Source organism: Myxine glutinosa, chromosome 7 (assembly GCF_964187855.1).
Source record: "Myxine glutinosa chromosome 7, kmMyxGlut1.1, whole genome shotgun sequence".
NCBI lineage: Eukaryota > Metazoa > Chordata > Myxini > Myxiniformes > Myxinidae > Myxine > Myxine glutinosa.
The window spans coordinates 153,303,941-153,323,455 of record NC_136267.1 but is presented as its reverse complement, the minus strand read 5'-3'; the positions used below and the strand labels follow the sequence as shown (position 1 = coordinate 153,323,455).

The window sequence follows — 19,515 nt, the reverse complement described above, 5'->3', positions numbered from 1 at the left end:
CCGCACCACCCAGGCCTTCAATTCTGTGTATCAGAACCCAGTTTTTGCCAGTTATATGGGTTTATCCATTTTCTTCATCAGAACGTGATACTGGCCACGGATGACGACTCCCCAGGGAGTTCATGGTGCGAACAGACTTCCATTCTTGAGGCCTTCCCTCGTTTCGAAACTTCCATTGCTAGCCCCGAGCTGTCTGCTGCCGGGATTTGAGGCGGAGATTTGTAATACACAGTGTCACCAGTGGCAGCTGCAGTAACCCCCTGCTGCCACAAAGCAGTGGGGACAGGGACAGGATTTGCTGGAGGTCATGTAAGTCATTTTGGGGTGGGAGAAAAGCCTTTCCTTGAGGAGGGAGGCTGAGTGCACGGTGAAATCTGCCCAAATCTGGGTCCCATGTGGTTGAGGGGTTGTGATGTTCTCAATAATTGCGATAATTGCATCAAGGTCTGAATCATAGGCATGTGCTTATACATCGAGGGTGGGAGCAGCAGTTTGCTATATGGAGGGGAAATTGGCACAGGGGAGCTTGGAGGAGGGACGGCTTTGAAATGTAGGGGAGGTCGGAGCAGGCTTTCGGTGGGCAGAGCGTGGCGTTGCGGGCACAGCGGCTAGAGGAGGGGGTTGGCGAGGCCGTGTCGGGAGGCATTGGGAAGACGGAGTTCTGAAGGGGATTTACGAAGCCGACTTGGGAGTGGAGCGAGTGCCTTGGTCATTCCTTCTTGCGTGCGCTTGAGCAACAAAGGGCACAGTGTCTTTGGGTCATGCATTGTGCCGGACAACCGCTGGGGTGCTTCGGCTCTGCCGCCCCCTATCTGCCGGTGAGCCATTGTCGAAAAACATTGAGCCAGGTGGAACTTATCTTTGGAATCGATAATTTTTTGGTCAATACCTCGCTAACAATACATTGTGGTGTAATTTCACAGAACAATCAGCGATGTATTTGTTCTTGGTGTACATGTTGACCACCCTGTCTGCACATTGTACACTAATATCCTTGCGAGGATGCGGCGTGATGCTATCAGAGGGTAATAATGTACATCGTTTGGTGTAATAATGAAACTTGTGTTATTATTGGAGCATTGAATTGTTTTTATCATCTGTTACCAGATATGTAAGACTAATACATCAATAATGTACATCATAGATTAATGGAGACTCGTAACAAACATTTTGCTGAGTTAAGTTCTGGGCTTTAAGACACTCCCCCACCAACTCCCCTTTCCTCGTCAAAAACTTCTTCTTATTCAGTTTGACGGTGAAGGTATTTGTTAAGAGGCAACACGTTTAAAAGGTACGGAAAGGAGGAGTTTACATCTTGTTTCTTTGGATGTTGTTGACTGCTTGTTGGAGCCTTGTGTATTTTTGCTGAGTGGAGCAGTGGATGGGAGAGGCTTATGGACTGGTGCCAGTTGGAGCATTTAGGTAAAATATTGATCATGAAGTAGGGGCAGGAACTCAGAGAAATCTGATTAGAGGCCTGGGTTGCAGATGGCTCAGCATGTAAGCTGATAGATAGCTCAGAGATGCACCTGCTGTCTATCTTTCTTCGCTTTCCGAATCAATAGTACTTTCTTTGAGTCTAGGGTGCCGAACATGATTCATTTTTTTTCTTCCAATGTGTGTGTCTGTGATTTCTGTGATTATGTGATTATTATGTGTGTAATTTCTGTGATTCTGTCAAAAACATGTTTTGTTTTTTTCGTTTGATATTCTTAAACTGAATATATTGCATTGGTATTTTCCATTCCATACTCTTGTATTTGCTCTTATTACTCTTCTTATTCTCTTATTTACTCTTATTCTTGTATTCTTGTATTTCTTCCATATTGGTCTTTGCTTTAGTAAGCCTGGTGTTGGCTTAGCGATTAGGGTGCTGGCTTGGGATTCTGGGATCCTGGGTTCGAATCCCGGTGATCGCCGAATTAACGCCAGGGGGGTTGACTCAGCCTGTCATCCTTCCGAGGTCGACAAATTGAGTACCAGTTCACTGGTAATTCCCTGTGCGTTGCAAGAGGCGACCAACAGGGTTGGTGGCAGAAGGGCATCCGGCCATAAAACATTGCTTAAAAAAGGGGACCACTGTGCCCGAAAAAGGCCAACCCCTGCTTTGCGGAGAAAAATGGCCTCGAAAGGTGGCTCATTGGTCTTTGCTTTCGAAGACACTGCATGTGCTCGGGAATATGGATTAAAAATACAATTAATGTTTTTACCGAGTTGATAATTTTATCACAGGCATTTGCAATGTGCAGATTGAAATTGAGAGCTCTTTTTAAGAGTTTGCTGGGTCCGCAACATCAGTATCATGCCTCACACACGAGTTCCAGTGTTGTCACTCATCCTCGCTCTGTTGCCGTTGGCCTGTACCGGACAATCCACCATGAAGAGGGAGGCACACGCCTTGCCCGCCTCTTTCTTTCCTGAGCTGCGTTCACGAGCTTAGTACGCCGGCTTTATGAGGTTGCCTGAAGGATCGTTCAGCATCGCGGCAACTCGATCAGGTGAAGCCCATTGTGGTTTCCTGCGGAGGAGAAAAAGTAGGACAATTTTTGCTACATATAGCACTTTCCTTTCCTGGAAAGATCATTTTTCTTTGTCATGTGGAGCAACGTCGCACTTTGTGGGGGATTTATTAATTTTATTGAAGAATGTTGGTGATACATTGTTCTTGTTTATCTCGTACGACGTAGTTCAGTTGTGTGATTTAAGATAACCACGTGCTGTCTTTCTTGAGCATTGTAGATTGGACTCCTGGTCCTGCCGTTCTCCCTCTACGACAGTGACTAATTCCCTATTGAAATAGAAAAGCAGAATTCCACCTTGGTATGCATCAGAAAAAAAACACGTTTTGTTCAAAATGTTCCTTCATCTTTGTGATTTCAATGTACTTGGGAAGTTGGACAATTTTTTTGATGTTTTTTTCACAATTCATTCCAATCCATGTTGTGCTGGTGGGATATCCATGGGGTATGCACATTTGGCTTCGAGATGTCGACCTGGGTTCAAATGTCGACCCATCTATAAGTTGTCAGTGTTGCACATTCAGCGTGAGGGAGGCATCGGTGTCCTCCATCCATCGCAGGGAATTTAAGCCAGATGACCCCTCTTCTTGCACTGGGGGTGCTGGTGTATTTTTAATATACCACTGTGTCTTTAGCAATGAATAGGCAAGTTATTGCCGGCACCAGCCGAGCCAAATTACATTTTTCGGGAAGTCTAAACCCAAGTCTGGCAATCTGGTTTCAGAAAGACTTAGGCCAAAAAATTCAACCTTCCCACATATCCCCACCCCACTCCATCTGGCCGACCCCATAAGGTGGGAATAATTGGTGCGGTTATAGAAACAGAAGAACGTAATCCATTTTGTATTGCGCAAAACAAGGGGTGATGGAAGTTGAAAAATGAACACTGATTTCGTTTTGAAATTTTGAAAAATCCCACAGTTGTAGAAAAATAGATTCAGGTATACATTGACCAATCAGGTTGTTGCTTACATGAAAGAACAGTATTGCCAGAATGTCAGCACTGCGATTTATTTGATTGGATTGTAGAATGAGATGTAAGCAAATCGTTTTTACGACTTATCCGTCACATTATCATCACAACCGTTTTGTCAGTGCTGCCTGATGAAGTTTCAAAAATGCGATTGACTTTGATTACAAATCGTACGTTCCCGAAACGCAGCTTTCAATATCGACTAAAGCAAATCTACTTGCAAGTTGCAAGTACTGCACTGGGATTCACACAAGCGAAATCTGCATTCCAGCTGAAGTAGAAGCTTTGCGGAGTTCAATCCTTTTAAAGAGAAAAGGATATAAAATTAAAGCAGCAGGCCCTTATTTGCTCTGTATAATCCCAAATGCAAGCTGTTGTACTGCTTTGACCGCTCGCTGCTGGAGACAAAATAAGAATTAGTGTTGTGAGCTATTCCACCAAGCATTCCTTCAATTGCACAAAAGCATTTCGATGGCTGCATGAATGCGGCATCATGCAGAGTAAAAAAATGTCCTGCAGAGATCTGGTTATTGCAAGAAAGCCTTGTTGTCATGGTTCCCGGTCGGTATGGTTCGCTCACAATAGCCACCACAACTTCATTACCTGGCATCAAATTGCCATTATGAACCAGTTGTCAACTGTCTGGTGAAACAGAGATAAAGCCAGAGAAAAACAGGAGAATTGGTGGGAAGTGCTGGTTTGTTTCACTTCAGGTCTTGTTGTAAAGCTCTTCATTTCTGCAGAGTTGAAAATCTTTCTTGGTGGTTGTGCCGTTGTCGGACGTGGACGCTTTGCTTGGTTTCAATATACTCGACACTCTAGGGAATCGTACTAAAATAAGCAATTTGGTGTCTGTCTGTCTCTGTCTGACTGCGATACATTCAGTTGTTACTTATCCAATCACAACTAAAACTTGTCAGGGTGACTAAAAGTCACATGATGGAGGTTCTAGCAATTTAACACCCCCACCCCTCCACACACTCCTGCCCAAGGGGGATTTGTACTTTGGACGAATTCTGTATTGAGGTGTATATCCGTGTTAAGATAGCTTATTGTGACGTTTTTCCAAAGCCACTTCTAATAACAAATGTAATCACAACAATAAAGATAATAGCATAATATTAATGTTATTACAAAACAATATTAATACCAATAATAATATCTCCTCTTCCGAAGGGTTTTGCTACCTTGGAAAAATTGCTGTGTTCATGTGTATAAATAGCTTATTGTGCTGTGTCGTGGAAAACCCTGACCGGATGTAAAAAGTATGATTACCTTTTGAAACAGTCGCTACTGCTGGTTAACACTAAACTGAAAGGGAGTAAACCTGGGATGTGTTCAGTTCCAAGCAGCTATGTAGCACTTGCCAATCCGGCCGTTCCTCATCAACGGTTTTGAATGGAGTGCTTGCTTGAATGCTTAAGCCGCTTTGTGAGCTCTCTACAAGAAACATAATAACTGAACCCACCCCCAATATTCCTGAGGCCCGACTCTAGATCTACTGTAGGTTCGGGAATGCTACCAGATCTATATATCCCAGAGAGGAGTGACCCTTCTGCCGTTCCCGTCGGTAATGGGTGTACTAGTAAGTTACATATTAAAAGTAGGTGAGCATAAACATTTTATTATTGGTGAAAAGCTTGATGAGAAGCAGCTTCAGAGTATCAGAGCTAAAAAAAATGATGAAAAAACAATAATAAGTGCTGCGAACAATGTGCTCATACAATCGGCGACTTTCAAAATGACTTGACCGTCCCCAGAATGTGCGGTGCACAGGTGCAGAAACCCATATAAATGACAGTGTTTGGAGCACCATCAAGTATATCATTTGTATGAGATAAGGATTGTAACCAAAAATGGCTCACAAGACTTCTAAAAGAAGCTGGCGATGCCTGAAAAAGCACCTGAGAGAAAGGACAGTGCCTATGTTCAATGAAAGACTTGCTATCAAGGGCAGCCGCCCATACTGCAAACTCCTGAACATGTTGGACGGTGCAAGTGGACGGGCGTGTGCTACACAAAACCCTGACTGATCGCTACCAGTAAATAGGCTTTCATCCTTGTGGGAATGCCTTCTGTGAACATGGCAGGCTTGGTGATTTATTTAATGGACATCTGCAATTGCAAAGATGATGCTGTGCGTTATTATCAAGTAGTGGTAACCAAGTCTTCAGCTAAGGACATCTTTGCGACATGAAAATACATAAAGTTTGTGCCAGTGATATTTACGTGGGAGCTCGATGGGTCAGATAGACTTTGCTGTGGAAGACACCATATTTGGTTTGTGTGCTTCTGAACACTGATGGGAAGGACATATCTGGGGCTTGTGAATGTATAGGATAGGTTTAAAATGATGCTCTTTACTCTTGATCATGTTTGGAGGAGGTGGGGGTGAGTTGGTAGCTATGGGAGCTGTGAGGGCCGTTAAAACATGTTGTGTTTGGTTCCGGAGCCACAATAAAAATTATACTAGATTTTTGCATCTATTGCTAAAAGAAGAAGCATCCGTTTGCATCATATATATATATGAAAGTTTTTGTTTGTCTGAACGGCGAAAGATAGGAGGAAACCTCTGACAAAAAAATGTCGGGACGGGCCCCGGGAAGGTTTTAAGCGAGGTGGTGAGGCCGGTCGAGGCTGGCTTGGCCACGCTGGGCCAATTTCGCAATGAAAAGCTGAGCTGAATTATAGTAGTCAATCTACGGCCACGAGTAAGAGCTGAATTATAGTAGGAAATTCATTCAAAAAGAAATAAAAATGTCGGGACGGGCCCCGGGAAGGTTATAGGCGAGGTGGCGAGGCCGGTCGAGGCCGCCTCGGCCAGGCTGGGCCAATTTCGCTATTAAAAGCTGAGCTGAATTATAGTAGTCAATCTTCTGCGGCCACGAGTAAAAGCTGAATTATAGTAATAAATTCATTCAAAAAGAACCCGGGCAACGCCGGGTGCTTTCGGCTAACATACAGACTTGGCATTTAATATGGAATATTTTTTTTTCTCAACTTGGGTTTACTTTCTGAACTCAGTATATCAATCTGGTGAGTTTTTTTTTACCCTTCGGTGATGTCTTTGTTGAAAGAACCATGTCACTCTTTCGCAGCAAGAAGTCAATAACAGGATTATATCACAGGTGGCGTGACAAAATGTAAGCACAGGTACATTTGACAATTGGCTTCACAATCGGGTATATAAGGGTTGTTGCGTTCTGTATTAGTGGAAAACAACTGCTGCACGTCCACAAAAGTTATTGCCGCTTCCTCTGGAAATGGTCCGTCAACTTGACAATGCTGTTTGTCATGGAGTGGTGGCTTTACGAAATTCTGGCATGAAACAGCGTGCTATTGCTCGGCAGTATGGCATCACTCAAGGTCAGGTGTCAAAGATCCTGAAACGAAATGCTCAGAGGGGTGTCCCTACTCCAATACCGAGGCCAGGACGTCCACGCAGAACCACAAGGAGAGATGATCGCCAGCTGCACCGGTTAGTCTGCAATGGCCGTACCAAGTCAGCTAATCGGCTTAGGGCTGAGTGGCAGCAACTGACAAATGTGCCTGTATCCAGAAGGCTAGTCAACCAACGACTGGTTCAAGCAGGCTATCGTGCCAGGCGTCCCCTGAGAAAGCCACGCCTGACCAGACAACACAGCCAGCGCCGATTGCAGTGGGCCAGAGGGCACCGTCAATGGCAGCCAGGACACTGGAATCACGTGACCTTCAGTGACGAGTCTAGATTTCTGGTCTATCGTCAAGATGGCCGCGTCCGAGTGTGCAGACAAGTGCATGAAGCCCACAACAAAGATTGTATAGTGCCAAGAGTCCAAGCTGGAGGTGGTGGGGTGACCGTTTGGGCTGCTTTTCATGCAAGGGGCAAAACTGACCTGGTTGTTCTGAATGGAAACCTGAACCAGTTCAAGGACAGGGTCATTCTGGAAGAAACATTGCTTCCATTTGCTCGTGCAGCCTTTCGAGGAAACTTTGTCTTCCAAGATGACAATGCACGGCCTCATCGTGCTCGCATGATCCAACACTTTCTTGCTGACCGTGGTGTAGAGCATATGGAGTGGCCTGCCATGTCCCCGGATATGAATCCGATAGAGAACTTGTGGGCAGAATTAACGCATCAAATCGACAACTTGTACCAGCAGCCGACCTCTGTGCATGAATTGCAGCAGACTATTGTCACTGCATGGCAAGCGATTCCTGTCCAAACCTTGGCAAATCTCGTGAACAGCATGCCTCGACGTGTATGTGCTCTCCTGAATGCTCGTGGGGTTTACACGAAGTACTGAACTGCAATTTTACTGTCCGTAATCCCAGTCATAATTTAGCTTTTGTTTTTGTTGAAAATTTTTTGGGCTAATGTGCAAAATAAAGAGATACTTCTGGAAAATGTACAGAAGTTTAACACAGTACTGTCTGTGAATTGAGTTCGATATCAGTTTACATCACATTCAAGGATCAATTTAATTGCTTCGAAATGTCAAATGTGGTTTTTGTTTCTTTTGAAGGTCACATTAACAAAATCTAGAATAATTTCAACATAATTCCAATGAAATTTTGGTTCTAAGTCATCTTGAAAAGTAAGTTCACCCCCACAAAAAAAAATTCCATATTAAATGCCAAGTCTGTGTATATATATATATATATATATATATACACAAAGAATTAAGTTAAGCACCCCCCCCCCGTTTTTTTACAACCTCGCACATTACAAGTTTGTTGTCGTCAAAACGGTGTAATATACCCATGATATTGCTATATTTTCTGGTGAAGTGATATTATGGTCACATAAAAACATAACAATCATGCCGTTTTCAATATTTTATTCTGAATAATTTAAGGTGAAATTTTTTGGGAATTTTAGGCATATTTTCACCTCAATTTAAGTATGGAGCTATAGGTCCATCACGGACAGTGTGGATGACGTTTATGTTTTCTAACGTACAGTCATTGTTCTGAGAAGACCTCTAGCGATCTTTGCGTCAATAACGTGTGTAGGACCCACGTGATCGGATCACTGACTCAACCCTACGTCTCATAGACCCTGTAAGCCATCGTATGCGTTGCTGTGGCAGGTTGAACCCCCTCAAGCACGTTTGGGACATGTTGGGACGACAAATTGCGAAGATGGTCCCTCCAATAGCTAATCTGGATGAATTGGAACGTGCATTACATCGGGAATGGAACAACCTGCCACAGCAACGCATACGACGGCTTACAGGGTCTATGAGACGTAGGGTTGAGTCAGTGATCCGATCACGTGGGTCCTACACACGTTATTGACGCAAAGATCGCTAGAGGTCTTCTCAGAACAATGACTGTACGTTAGAAAACATAAACGTCATCCACACTGTCCGTGATGGACCTATAGCTCCATACTTAAATTGAGGTGAAAATATGCCTAAAATTCCCAAAAAATTTCACCTTAAATTATTCAGAATAAAATATTGAAAACGGCATGATTGTTATGTTTTTATGTGACCATAATATCACTTCTCCAGAAAATATAGCAATATCATGGGTATATTACACTGTTTTGACGACAACAAACTTGTAATGTGCGAGGTTGTAAAAAAACGGGGGGGTGCTTAACTTAATTCTTTGTGTATATATATATATATATATATATATATATACATACATATATATATATATATATATATATATATATATATATATATATATATATATATATATACATATATATATATATATATATATATATATGTATATATATATGTATATATATATATATATATATCTCGATATAATCACTAAATCCATTTTATAGTTCTCCAACCTCTAGTTTTGGTCTTAATAACTCAATGTTTCAGTGAGCAACCCCGCGTGAACTGGGCCTCCACGAGCCAAGACTCCACTAGCCTCCACTCCACTTGTCAAGAGAAATTTCCTTGTTTACCTCCTCCCAGATACAGTCACGTGAAAAAGTAAGTACACCCCATGTAAAGTTTTGACTTTTTCAACATACAGCTATTTGATCTTCATTTCAACAATATTGATAGATAAAGGTGATACAATATAACAAATATCATGAAACATTTACATTTTGAAGTCCATTGTATAATTTAAATAAACATAAATGCAAATTTCGCATGTGGAAAAAGTAAGTATACCCCTACATTTATCACTACTTCAAATACCTAAAATTAGAATCAGGTGCACCAGCTCAGGTGCAAATGATTAGAACATCGTTAGAGAGGATCTTAGAGGAACCTGTCTTATTTAAACCTCATTGGTTTGCTCTTTGTTGTTGAAGTGTGCGGCGTCACCATGCATAGATCAAAAGAGCTCTCTGAGGCCTTCAGAAAGAAGGTTATAGATTCCTACGAGTCTGGGAAGGGATTTTAAAAGATCTCCAAACAATTTGAAATCAATCATTCGACTGTCCGGAAGATCATCTACAAGTGGAGAAGATTCCAAGCAACTGCCAACTTGTTCAGGCCAGGCCGCCCCAGCAAGTTCAGCCCGAGAGCAGACCGCAAGATGGTGAAAGAAGTCTCTCAGAACCCTCAGCATGTCATCACGGGACCTACAGGTAGCTCTTGCCACTGTTGATGTCAAAGTGCACGAGTCTACCATTTGAGAGAGGCTGTACAAATTTGATCTACATGGGAGGTGTGCCAGGAGGAAACCTTTTCTGTCCAGAAAGAACATCAGGGCAAGACTAAAGCTTGCCAATGAACACCTAGGCAAAGACCAGCACTTCTGGAATAATGTGCTCTGGACATATGAATCAAAGGTAGAGCTATTTGGCCACAGTACCAGAAGACATGTTTTGCGAAAACCAAAGACAGCATTTGACCACAAGAACCTGATACCAACTGTAAAGCATGGAGGTGGAAATATTATGGTTTGGGGCAGCTTTGCTGCATCAGGGCCTGGGCAGCTCACCATCATAGAATCCACTATGAATTCATCATTGTACCAGAGGGTGCTTGAGGATAATGTGAGGCCATCTGTCGGAAAGGTGAAGCTCAACCGAAGGTGGACCTTGCAACATGACAATGACCATAAACATACCAGTAAATCCACCAAGGAATGGCTGAAAAGAAAGAAATGAAGGGTTCTGGAATGGCCAAGTCAAAGCCCGGATCTAAATCCCATCGAGATGTGGGGGGATTTGAAACGAGCTGTGCATGCAAGAAACCCCTCAAACATCGCACAGCTGAAAGAATTCTGCATGGAGGAGTGGGCAAAAGTTTCTCCCAGTCGATGTCAGAGACTGGTAGATAGTTATAAGAAACGCCTACTTGAGGTTGTTTCTGCCAAAGGCGGCAATACCACCTATTAGAGCCAAGGGTGTACTTGCTTTTTCCACATGCAAAATTTGCATTTATATTTATTTAAATTACACAATTGACTACAAAATGTAAATGTTTCATGATATTTGTTTTATTATATCACCTTTATCTATCAATATTGTTGAAATGAAGATCAAATAGCTGTATGTTGAAATATGTTGAAAAAGTCAAAACTTTACATGGGGTGTCCTTACTTTTTCACGTGACTGTATACCTGGGGAAGGGGGTGGGCCTTCGACCAATCACAAAGCTGTGTTGCAATACCTCTTGACCATTTACCCGTGACAAGCTTGTGTTGCAAGTGTTTTGTGTTATCCTCGTCACCTGTGTTGGTTATGTCCCATTTTGTCTTTCTCCTCCTCCCAGCATCGGTGTCTCTCCAGTCTATTTGTGAATGAGAGGTCCGTACCCCTGTTATAACGTCACAGTCTCCTCTGTCGAAGGTGCCCTCGTTTGACCAGTGTGCCATGCCTCTAGTATTCGCCTCCTGGCCCGGTTCGGGGATGCCACCAGAATGTTCACATTGTCCCATAAGGGAACATGGCCCGTCCTTAATCCATGCTTGGCGATAGCAGATCTTTCTGGGTGATTACACTCAAAGGCCTTATGGTGTTCCTTAATGCGCTGGCCTAAGGTTCTTCCGGTCTCGCCTGTGCATTCTCCACCACAATCACATGGAATAGTGAATAAGGCAAGGGCATCAGTGAACTTATGGACAAACACATATGATATTCAGCATTTGAAACTCGTTTCCTTCAATCTCCAGCAAAAGTTTGAAGATGGAAATGTGAAACAGACAGACTTTCTTACCATCATGTCTGCACTGCGATTTCATCTGATGGTGAATGAGATGTAAGCAAAACGTTCTCCATCCTCTCCTTCACATCGAATGGCTGATTTCTCTCGGAATTTGTCTATCCTGGATTTGCATTCCATGTTATTCCAACTTGATCTGCAATAAAACAGTGGATTATCTGTTGAAAAATAATCGTGGATTTAATTTGCGTGATTCCATAAAAGATTACACGTATTTTATATCTGAAATCCTGCTGGCAATGATGCACATAATTTCATTTTTATATATCCATATCGGAATTCAAGGAAGAGCTGATTGAAGACACAAAACATTACGAATGTCACTGGTGAACAAACTTCAAAATGAATGCTAATGTAGGTCACACAAGAGACAGACAACTACAAAGAGGGTGACAATGTGCCTTTGGGTCATTCAAAGAGGAGCGAAATGAGACAGATGTCGCGAGAGATGTGAAGCCGATTTGTCAGCTAATCCGAGAGATTGAAGCGCAGTCGTTGAGCCTCACAGTCGGATTATCTTCGAGTGGGATTACTGAGAAGCAATTTGGGTCTGCTCTTTGAGAAGAACAATGGAAAAAAAAAAGATGTATTTATTTGGGATTGCATTGAAGCACAATATATACTTGACAAACTGGAATCGTTTCACTCTGTGTGAAACTGAAGCATGGCAGTTCATTTTTTGAACGTGACGTTAAAAGTTATTGACTTTCCATCTGCAAAGCATGCCTGGTCATGCAGGATTGTCACTAACCTTTGCTGGGTTGTGCTGCTCAGAGCCTATGGATCTGTCATTGCGACTGATGAAAAATTTAAGAACAGCAGTGTGTAAGCACCATTTGCCATTGCGATTTTAAATGGCTTTCCACTAAGTGCAGTGAGCGACCAACTCGGAGGCAGAGGCAAAGTTGTGCACCAAGCCTGGCGCAATATAAATGTTGGGGGATGCAATTATTAGGGAATACACATCAACCAAGTGTCCCCAAATAGACCATCTTCGTTACACGATGCCTGTGGCAAGGACAATATGGAAAAGTCACCCTGAGTCATTTAAATTCTGTCTATGCTTTGAGCAGGCAAAGAATATGATAAACTTGCAGTGAAATTGTGTGTGGTGGACCAGCCATTGTATGCTTTTATGCATCATTGCTCCTTTCTGTATCTTTCTCTTTTCTCTCTGACCTACAGACACAACTAAAGTCATGAACCTGCAATTCCATGGGGTTCTTGGCATGAGCTGAAGCACCTTCTTTCCACATTTATCATATACAGCTGTGTATGTGCGTATATCTAAGATATATATATATATATATATATATATATATATATATATATATATATATATATATATATATATATATATATATATATATATTTGTGTCAGACCACCAGATTCTTGTACCAGATGCTCAAATTATGGATTTAGAGTTCTACCTGCAGCATTAAAGTACCAACCCTGTACCTCCATAAAATAGCAGGGTTGGTCAAATTGGGCAATTACAAATTCGTGAAAACAAAAATTTAAATATTCATGTGTCACCCAAAATGTCAAGTTTTTCAACTTTTCATGCCAGGAAATCTAGAAAATTTCGCAAAAATTACCGACCAGTAATTTACAATCAGAATCAATTTCTAGGGTTCTCAAGGTTTTTTTCAAGCATAATGTTGGACAAGTAAAGTAAATAAAAGTACCATAAGAGTTATTGGCCGAGTGCCAATTATCTTTTTGCACCTTGCCAATATTCTCTATTTTTCACTTTTTTTCCTAGCAAATAAGTTGTGACCAGCACTGATTTTAATTGGAATTTATGGGAAACAAACACGCACATGTTTCTTCCACTACTGCTGTATTTATTATGTCCAGCATAATCTGCATTGAATCTTCAAGCATAATCTGCATTGCAACTGTACACAAATACTGTAAATCATCGCCCGCCATCTGTACGCTAGCCCAAGCTGTCATACCAAAATGTCAAGGCAAAATGACGAGTAGGCCTACATGTATAGAATATTATTCTGCTTAGTTGTTTAGTTCTGTCAGTAGATGTTTAGCGCATCTGGTACAAGAATCTGGTGGTCTGACACACACATGTATGTATGTATGTATGTATATATATATATATATATATATATATATATATATATATATATATATATATATATATATATATATATATATATATATATATATATATATATATATATACATACATATATATATATATATATATATATATATATATATATATATATATATATATATATATATATATATAATACCCCGATTTAGAATAGGTACACCGTATCCCTGCGCATCGTAAGAGCATGACCAAGGGTTGGCGTCAGGAAGGGCATCCGGCCATAAAAACATTGCCTCAAACAGGGAACCATGATTGTCATGGGGCCCATAAGGCTAACCCCCGCTCTAGCGGGGAAAAATGGCCTTAAAACGATCATTCATTCATTCATTCATTGTGCAGTCTGTCTGTCTTATCTTGTCACTGAACTACTCCCTCAATCTTTTGTGAAATCGTACCAAACTTCAGGTATGCACATATCTCTCCCGTCGGTATGTCCTAAGGGTATTTCTTTTGAAAATTTTTCCAATTTATTTATTTTGAAATTTTGAAATTTTTTCGGGAATTTTTTTTTTTCCAACTTCAATTGTTTATAAAAGGTAATATCACGTTTATTACAAACTAGACGACCCATGACCCGTTGGGTCAGTCAGTTTGAATAGATATGAGAATAGAACTAAAGCGAACGCTGGACATCATCAGGGAGATTATTTGGGCCAGCAAGCCATAAGGCTCACCTCTCCAGCGTTCTAAATCACTTATCTGTGACACGTGATTTCGGCCCTTTTGTCCGATCAGGTTTTTTTTATTTTTTTTATTTTTTAGAAAAAACACGCGACCCGTGGACTACCACGATTTTGTTGTCAGAGGACACTTCTGATGACGATGTTCTTTGTCGACGATCCTCCATTTACATAAACTCGCACGTTCTCTTTCCTCTTCCCTCGACTGAGCGCCACATACAGCTGACCATGCTGGAAGACCGGTTTCTCCAGGTAGACCAGCACATTCTCCATAGTTTGCCCTTGCGCCTTATGGATCGTCATTGCGAAGCAGCATTGTATAGGGAACTCGCAGCGCTGCAAAGGGATATCCTCAGCTTCCGACAGATTTAGTCGGATCGGAGGGAGCATTACAGTTTCGCCTTCAAACGTTGAACTTATGATCCTCGCAACTATAATATTTCGAAGCATGTCCTCAACAATCATGCGCGTCCCGTTGCAAAGTTTCGGAGGGTCCAAGTTCCGCATCAAAATGATAGGGGATCCTTTTTTGAGCTCGAGGTTGTGCGGCGGCAATCCCGAGACTTCAACGGAATGTAGGAATTCCGTTGGGAAGTGCGTCGCATCAGTACCCTCAGTCACACTGTTGAACGCAGCATACTCCTTGCTAGCACCAGGGAACCTTGTGATGCATCTTGAATTGATGTTTCGCATCATATCGTTGAGGGGCACTAATATAGACCTTGCTGAAAAAACCTCCATCGGATTGGCGAATGATGGATATATGGTATCGATGCACTCATCGAGCCCACTCACTGTCAGCAGTATATCCTCTGGCAAATCTATCTCATCATCCGCATTTTTCTCGATTCTATCCTCGCCGATGTCGAGCAAAAATCTTGAAAACTGCCCACTTCCGTCGGTCAGTCGCATATTAGTTCTCAAGTGAAACATTCCAAAGCTCTGCCATAAGTAGGACTTCTTTATGCACGCATTCTCAACGTCAGCATCACACCCTCTTTTCACCACGGGCAGAAGTTGACGGAAATCACCACAGCATATCGTCAAGATCCCTCCGAAAGGCTCGTCTTTGTCACATACATCACGCAACGTGCGATCCACAGCCTCGAAACTCTCTCTCCTGATCATAGGACACTCATCCCACACGATGAGTTTTGTACTTCGAAAGAGGTCTGCGATAGTGGAATTTTTATCGATGTTGCATACGCCATCTTCCCTCGGTGTCAGAGGGATTTGGAACCTCGAGTGCGCTGTTCTTCCACCAGGCATGAGGGTAGCAGCTATGCCAGATGAGGCCACCGCAAGGGCAACTTCTCCACTCGCTCTCACTTTAGAGAGAATCAGGTTAATAAGAAACGTCTTCCCTGTGCCTCCAGGCGCGTCAATGAAAATCATTGATGACTGATTCGTGCGGATGCAACCGCACGCAAAGTCATAGACAACTCTCTGCTTATCATTGAGCAGAAGCTGCCTTTCGTCTACGATTCGCTGTTGTTCCTCCGTGTCGTATTGGAGTTCTCTCAGTAGGTGAATGTTGGCAATCCCTTCATGACGAAGAACAGTCGTTGGAGTCGGCAAGTGAAAATGTGCAACAGTTCTGTTCAACAATTGCAGTTTCTGCTGCAAATACGATAGAGCCAAGTCATGATGGCGCTCGTTGATGGCAATATTGGGATCATTTGCAGATCGTCGATGAGCTAGAAGATAATCTTCAGCCATAACGTCCTTGAAACGTTCCCATAGATCCAATGGATTGTCGACTTCACTTTGTGTGAGGAGCACAACGAACAAATCCCTCATGGGTCTGGGAAGGCGTGTCCTCTCAGCATCCTCCAGAGTCTCGCGCCAGACAGCGTCTCCTTGCAGCAAACCCATTTCTCTGCAAGCGTCTTTGAATGTGGGTAGAATGACATTATCACACGTTCTCAGGACTTCGAACGAAGTCGGCCCTCTCACGTGGTGGAGGAGTAGTCGGAAATAGTACAGGTCACCAGTACGCGGCGAAACAGTGTAAACTCGTCCCAATATGTCATCCTCAAACATTCCAGGGTTGCCCTCCACCGGTCTGCCCTGTTTTCTTCGTTGCCATCTCTTCTTGGTCCATGTATAGAATCTCGGAACATCCACGTACAACAGTGTCTTAGCGAAATGGTCACGTCTGCAAAGATCCATAAACTCTGTCAACGTGGTTTTGGCCATATTGGGATTATTTCTTTGTTCACGAACGTTCCCAGCAAAAAATACCTGTTGTTCATTTGGCAGATGTACTCCTAAACGGATAACGGCCGGCTTCCTGTCATGGACTGAGAATCCAAGAATGGAGGCAACAGCCTCTGAAGGTCCAATGTATCTACCCGTCAAGTACTCCGTTATCTCGTCGTTTGTGCGCAGTGCATACGTAGCTTGATCGCTACCTTTCATGGCATACTTAATAACATACTTGATCGACTTTATAGAGCAGCATATTTCAACGTTGATGTGGCAATCAAACGTTTTCAGGAGATAGAGATTATGGGGAACAACCCACTGATTTGTAACAGGTCGTCATTGCCTCCCTTCTTGGTGCCCTTCAAATCCTCCCATTTCTGGGGATCTTCTTCTATATATGGGGTACGAATCATCTCCGCACTGTGTGTACGGAGCATATGACCGCGGGTATCTGTGTCTGCATGCTCCATTCTTCCAGCATCCAGTTGCTGTGGAACAATATGGACCATGGATCATGTGCTTCAACACCAGTCTGTGTCCCTCTGGATCTTCATCGGGATCTGGTATTTCAGCTTGTACAAATCGATCATAGTCTTGTGGTCTCGGCTTTGAAACTTCATCGAGCCACAGCAAACAGTGTATGTGAGGGAGACCTCGCTTTTGGTACTCCACACACACAACGTGAGCGATACAGTTCCCGAAGAAGCCTTCTGATCCAGTGAGGTATTTAATGAACACCGTTTTCTTCAACTCGAACACTCTCGCAATGAGATCCGGTCTGTCGTTCTCACTTTGGTGAGGAAACAGGTTATTGGAGATTTCAGGCCACTTTGGATTACACGTCATAGTGATGAAGTAGGTCGCGTTACCATATTTTCTTACGTACATCATGGCATCTTGACATCGCTCCATCATATACCTCGGCCCCCCTACAAATGTCGATGACAGTAGTACGCGGCGTCCGATGTTGGACAAATCGTCATTGTCATTGAGAGCATCAGTGAAGCCACTGTATGTAGCAGACCTCAGCGATGCCTGGTTCAGTCTTATAAACGCCAATCTTGTGCCTTCCATTTTGGCTGCCATATCAACAAGATACTGCTGGAACAGACGCCCCCCTCTGAGGTGGTAGTTGAACTCATCCTCGTGGTTCATTATTCGGTAGGAGTAGTATTTCATGGCAGTCAATCTCCTGCCATTGGTCATGTTCATTTCGGGCTGCCATCCGTCATCTCCGAATGGGAAGAAGAGAACATACTGGAGTGCGTCGTAAGAACGGTGCAACTCAGAAATACTTTGCAGCGCTCCTCCTCTTGCTTTCAATACAATGTGACGCGCTGTAGCTTGAGGTTCACCAGCTGTCACAATACAATGTGACAGTATTCTTCACAACGACACCCACTTCATCAGCGATTTGACCATTGAACCTCCTCTCATGTTCACCAGCTGGTCTCCTGTTGGGATCAATAAGAATGAACGCCTCTAGCAAATTGCCTATTTCCTCGCGTGCCATGCGGAACGAGTGAACGTAAGGATTCACTTGTCTCAGCACGGTCTCTAATGCTCCAACTACATCACGGTGAATACCAGCATTGGTGAGTACCCGCATCCTCAACTGTACGCTGTCATGTGGATCTAAGAAATAAATTTGGAGGAATTTCGGTTGTTCATCCGCATTTGGCAAGAAGGAACCAATGCGATGATGTATTTGACCCTGAATTATGACCGATGGGCTCCATGCACCATGCCGAGGAGAAACTTGGCTTCCTCCAAATGATGTCATTTGAAATAGACAGTTGTATTGTCTGATGTTCCTGCGGAATTCGTTCGCTGTGGGTCCATCGCCGGCAAACAGATTGTGTAATTGATGGGGTAAAGGTCCCAGATTTCCCAAGGACACCTTTCCATTTGTGCAGCAAAAATGAGCTGTTTCACCTTGGAAAAGAAGCGCTCTACAATGTGGACAAATCTTGTCCATCGCACCAACGTCAGCAGAAGTGAAATTTCTTGCATTCTGCGCGTTTCTCTGCCTTGTCTCAAGAACTTCCCTTATCCTATCTCTTTCTCGCTGCTCCTGAAGACGCTGTGCCGTCTCCTCTGCAGATTCCGCATCTCTCCTCATATGATCTCTTTCTTGCTGCTCTTGATGGCGCTGTGACGTCTCCCCTGCAGATTCCGCATCCCTTCGCAAGCTGACTCTCTCTCGTTCCTCCTGAAGATGCTGCGCTCTCACCTCCTCCGTCTCAGCACTCCTTCTCATCCTTGCCCTTTGTCTTTGCAGCTGAAGGCGCTGTGACCTTTGCTCAGGCGTTTCAGCATGTCGTCTCTTCCTTTGGCTTTCTCGTTGCTGCTGAAGATGTCGTGATCTCCCATCGTCTGTTTCAGCACCCCTCGGAGATACTGCTTCCGCACGAGAACTTGAAGGAATGTTGCTATTCGCGTCCATAGACGTGAGGTGTGATTCGTTGCCCGCGTCCGTAGCGCCGTCGGAGGGTTGATACGACATTCTTCCTGCAAATAGTATTGTTTTTGTGCTATCGTTTTGCCGATCATCAAATGACAAATAAATTACATTGTGACAATTAAAGATTTCAAATAAACCTATTTAAAGTGTATGCGCATATAAATAATAAAAAAAATCGAAGAAATATCTCTCGGTAATTTCCTGAAACATTTTACTTCCGGGTAATAATGTTGAATGAAATAACGAAGATATATACTGTATGCCTGTTATTTTAGGCGGTGTATTTTCGTATATCAACGTGGCGCGATTTTTAAAATATATCTCTGCAATTTCCCGTGTGTGCGTGAATGTTCTCAATTATTTCTTTTACCGAGTCTAAAACCATCGATAAAAATGAA

The 19,515-nt window shown here is 42.9% G+C and overlaps 2 protein-coding genes across 2 annotated transcripts in view; one reads left to right on the top strand and one right to left on the bottom strand.

The window, feature by feature from the left end:
• The first annotated feature begins 334 nt into the window (after nt 1-334).
• The window catches only part of LOC137431750 (poly(rC)-binding protein 3), a 340,441-nt gene continuing 321,260 nt past the window's right edge, over nt 335-19,515 (top strand). Inside the window, exon 1 of the mRNA XM_078782428.1 lies at nt 335-818. Within this exon, the coding sequence (XP_078638554.1) occupies nt 762-818 (57 nt within the window). The 5' untranslated portion in view covers nt 335-761. The remainder of the gene's footprint in view (nt 819-19,515) is intronic.
• Nucleotides 2,437-18,166, bottom strand: LOC144892875 (ATP-dependent DNA helicase Pif1-like). The gene is made up of 3 exons (XM_078781211.1): nt 18,097-18,166; nt 15,224-15,773; nt 2,437-2,518 (listed from the first exon to the last, which is right to left on the bottom strand). The coding sequence occupies exons 1-3, from the start codon at nt 18,164-18,166 to the stop codon at nt 2,437-2,439; spliced, it is 702 nt and encodes a 233-aa protein (XP_078637337.1).

Bases quoted from the DNA above. Each gene is read 5' to 3' on its own strand.
- LOC144892875 (XM_078781211.1), bottom strand. From the start codon at position 18,166: ATGGCACGCGAGGAAATAGGCAATTTGCTAGAGGCGTTCATTCTTATT. The intron at 15,774-18,096 runs GTGAACATGAGA...TTCTCTCTAAAG, and splicing joins TCCCAACAGGAGACCAGCTG to TGAGAGCGAGTGGAGAAGTT. The intron at 2,519-15,223 runs GTGCATCGATAC...TCTCCTCCGCAG, and splicing joins ACAGTGAGTGGGCTCGATGA to GAAACCACAATGGGCTTCAC.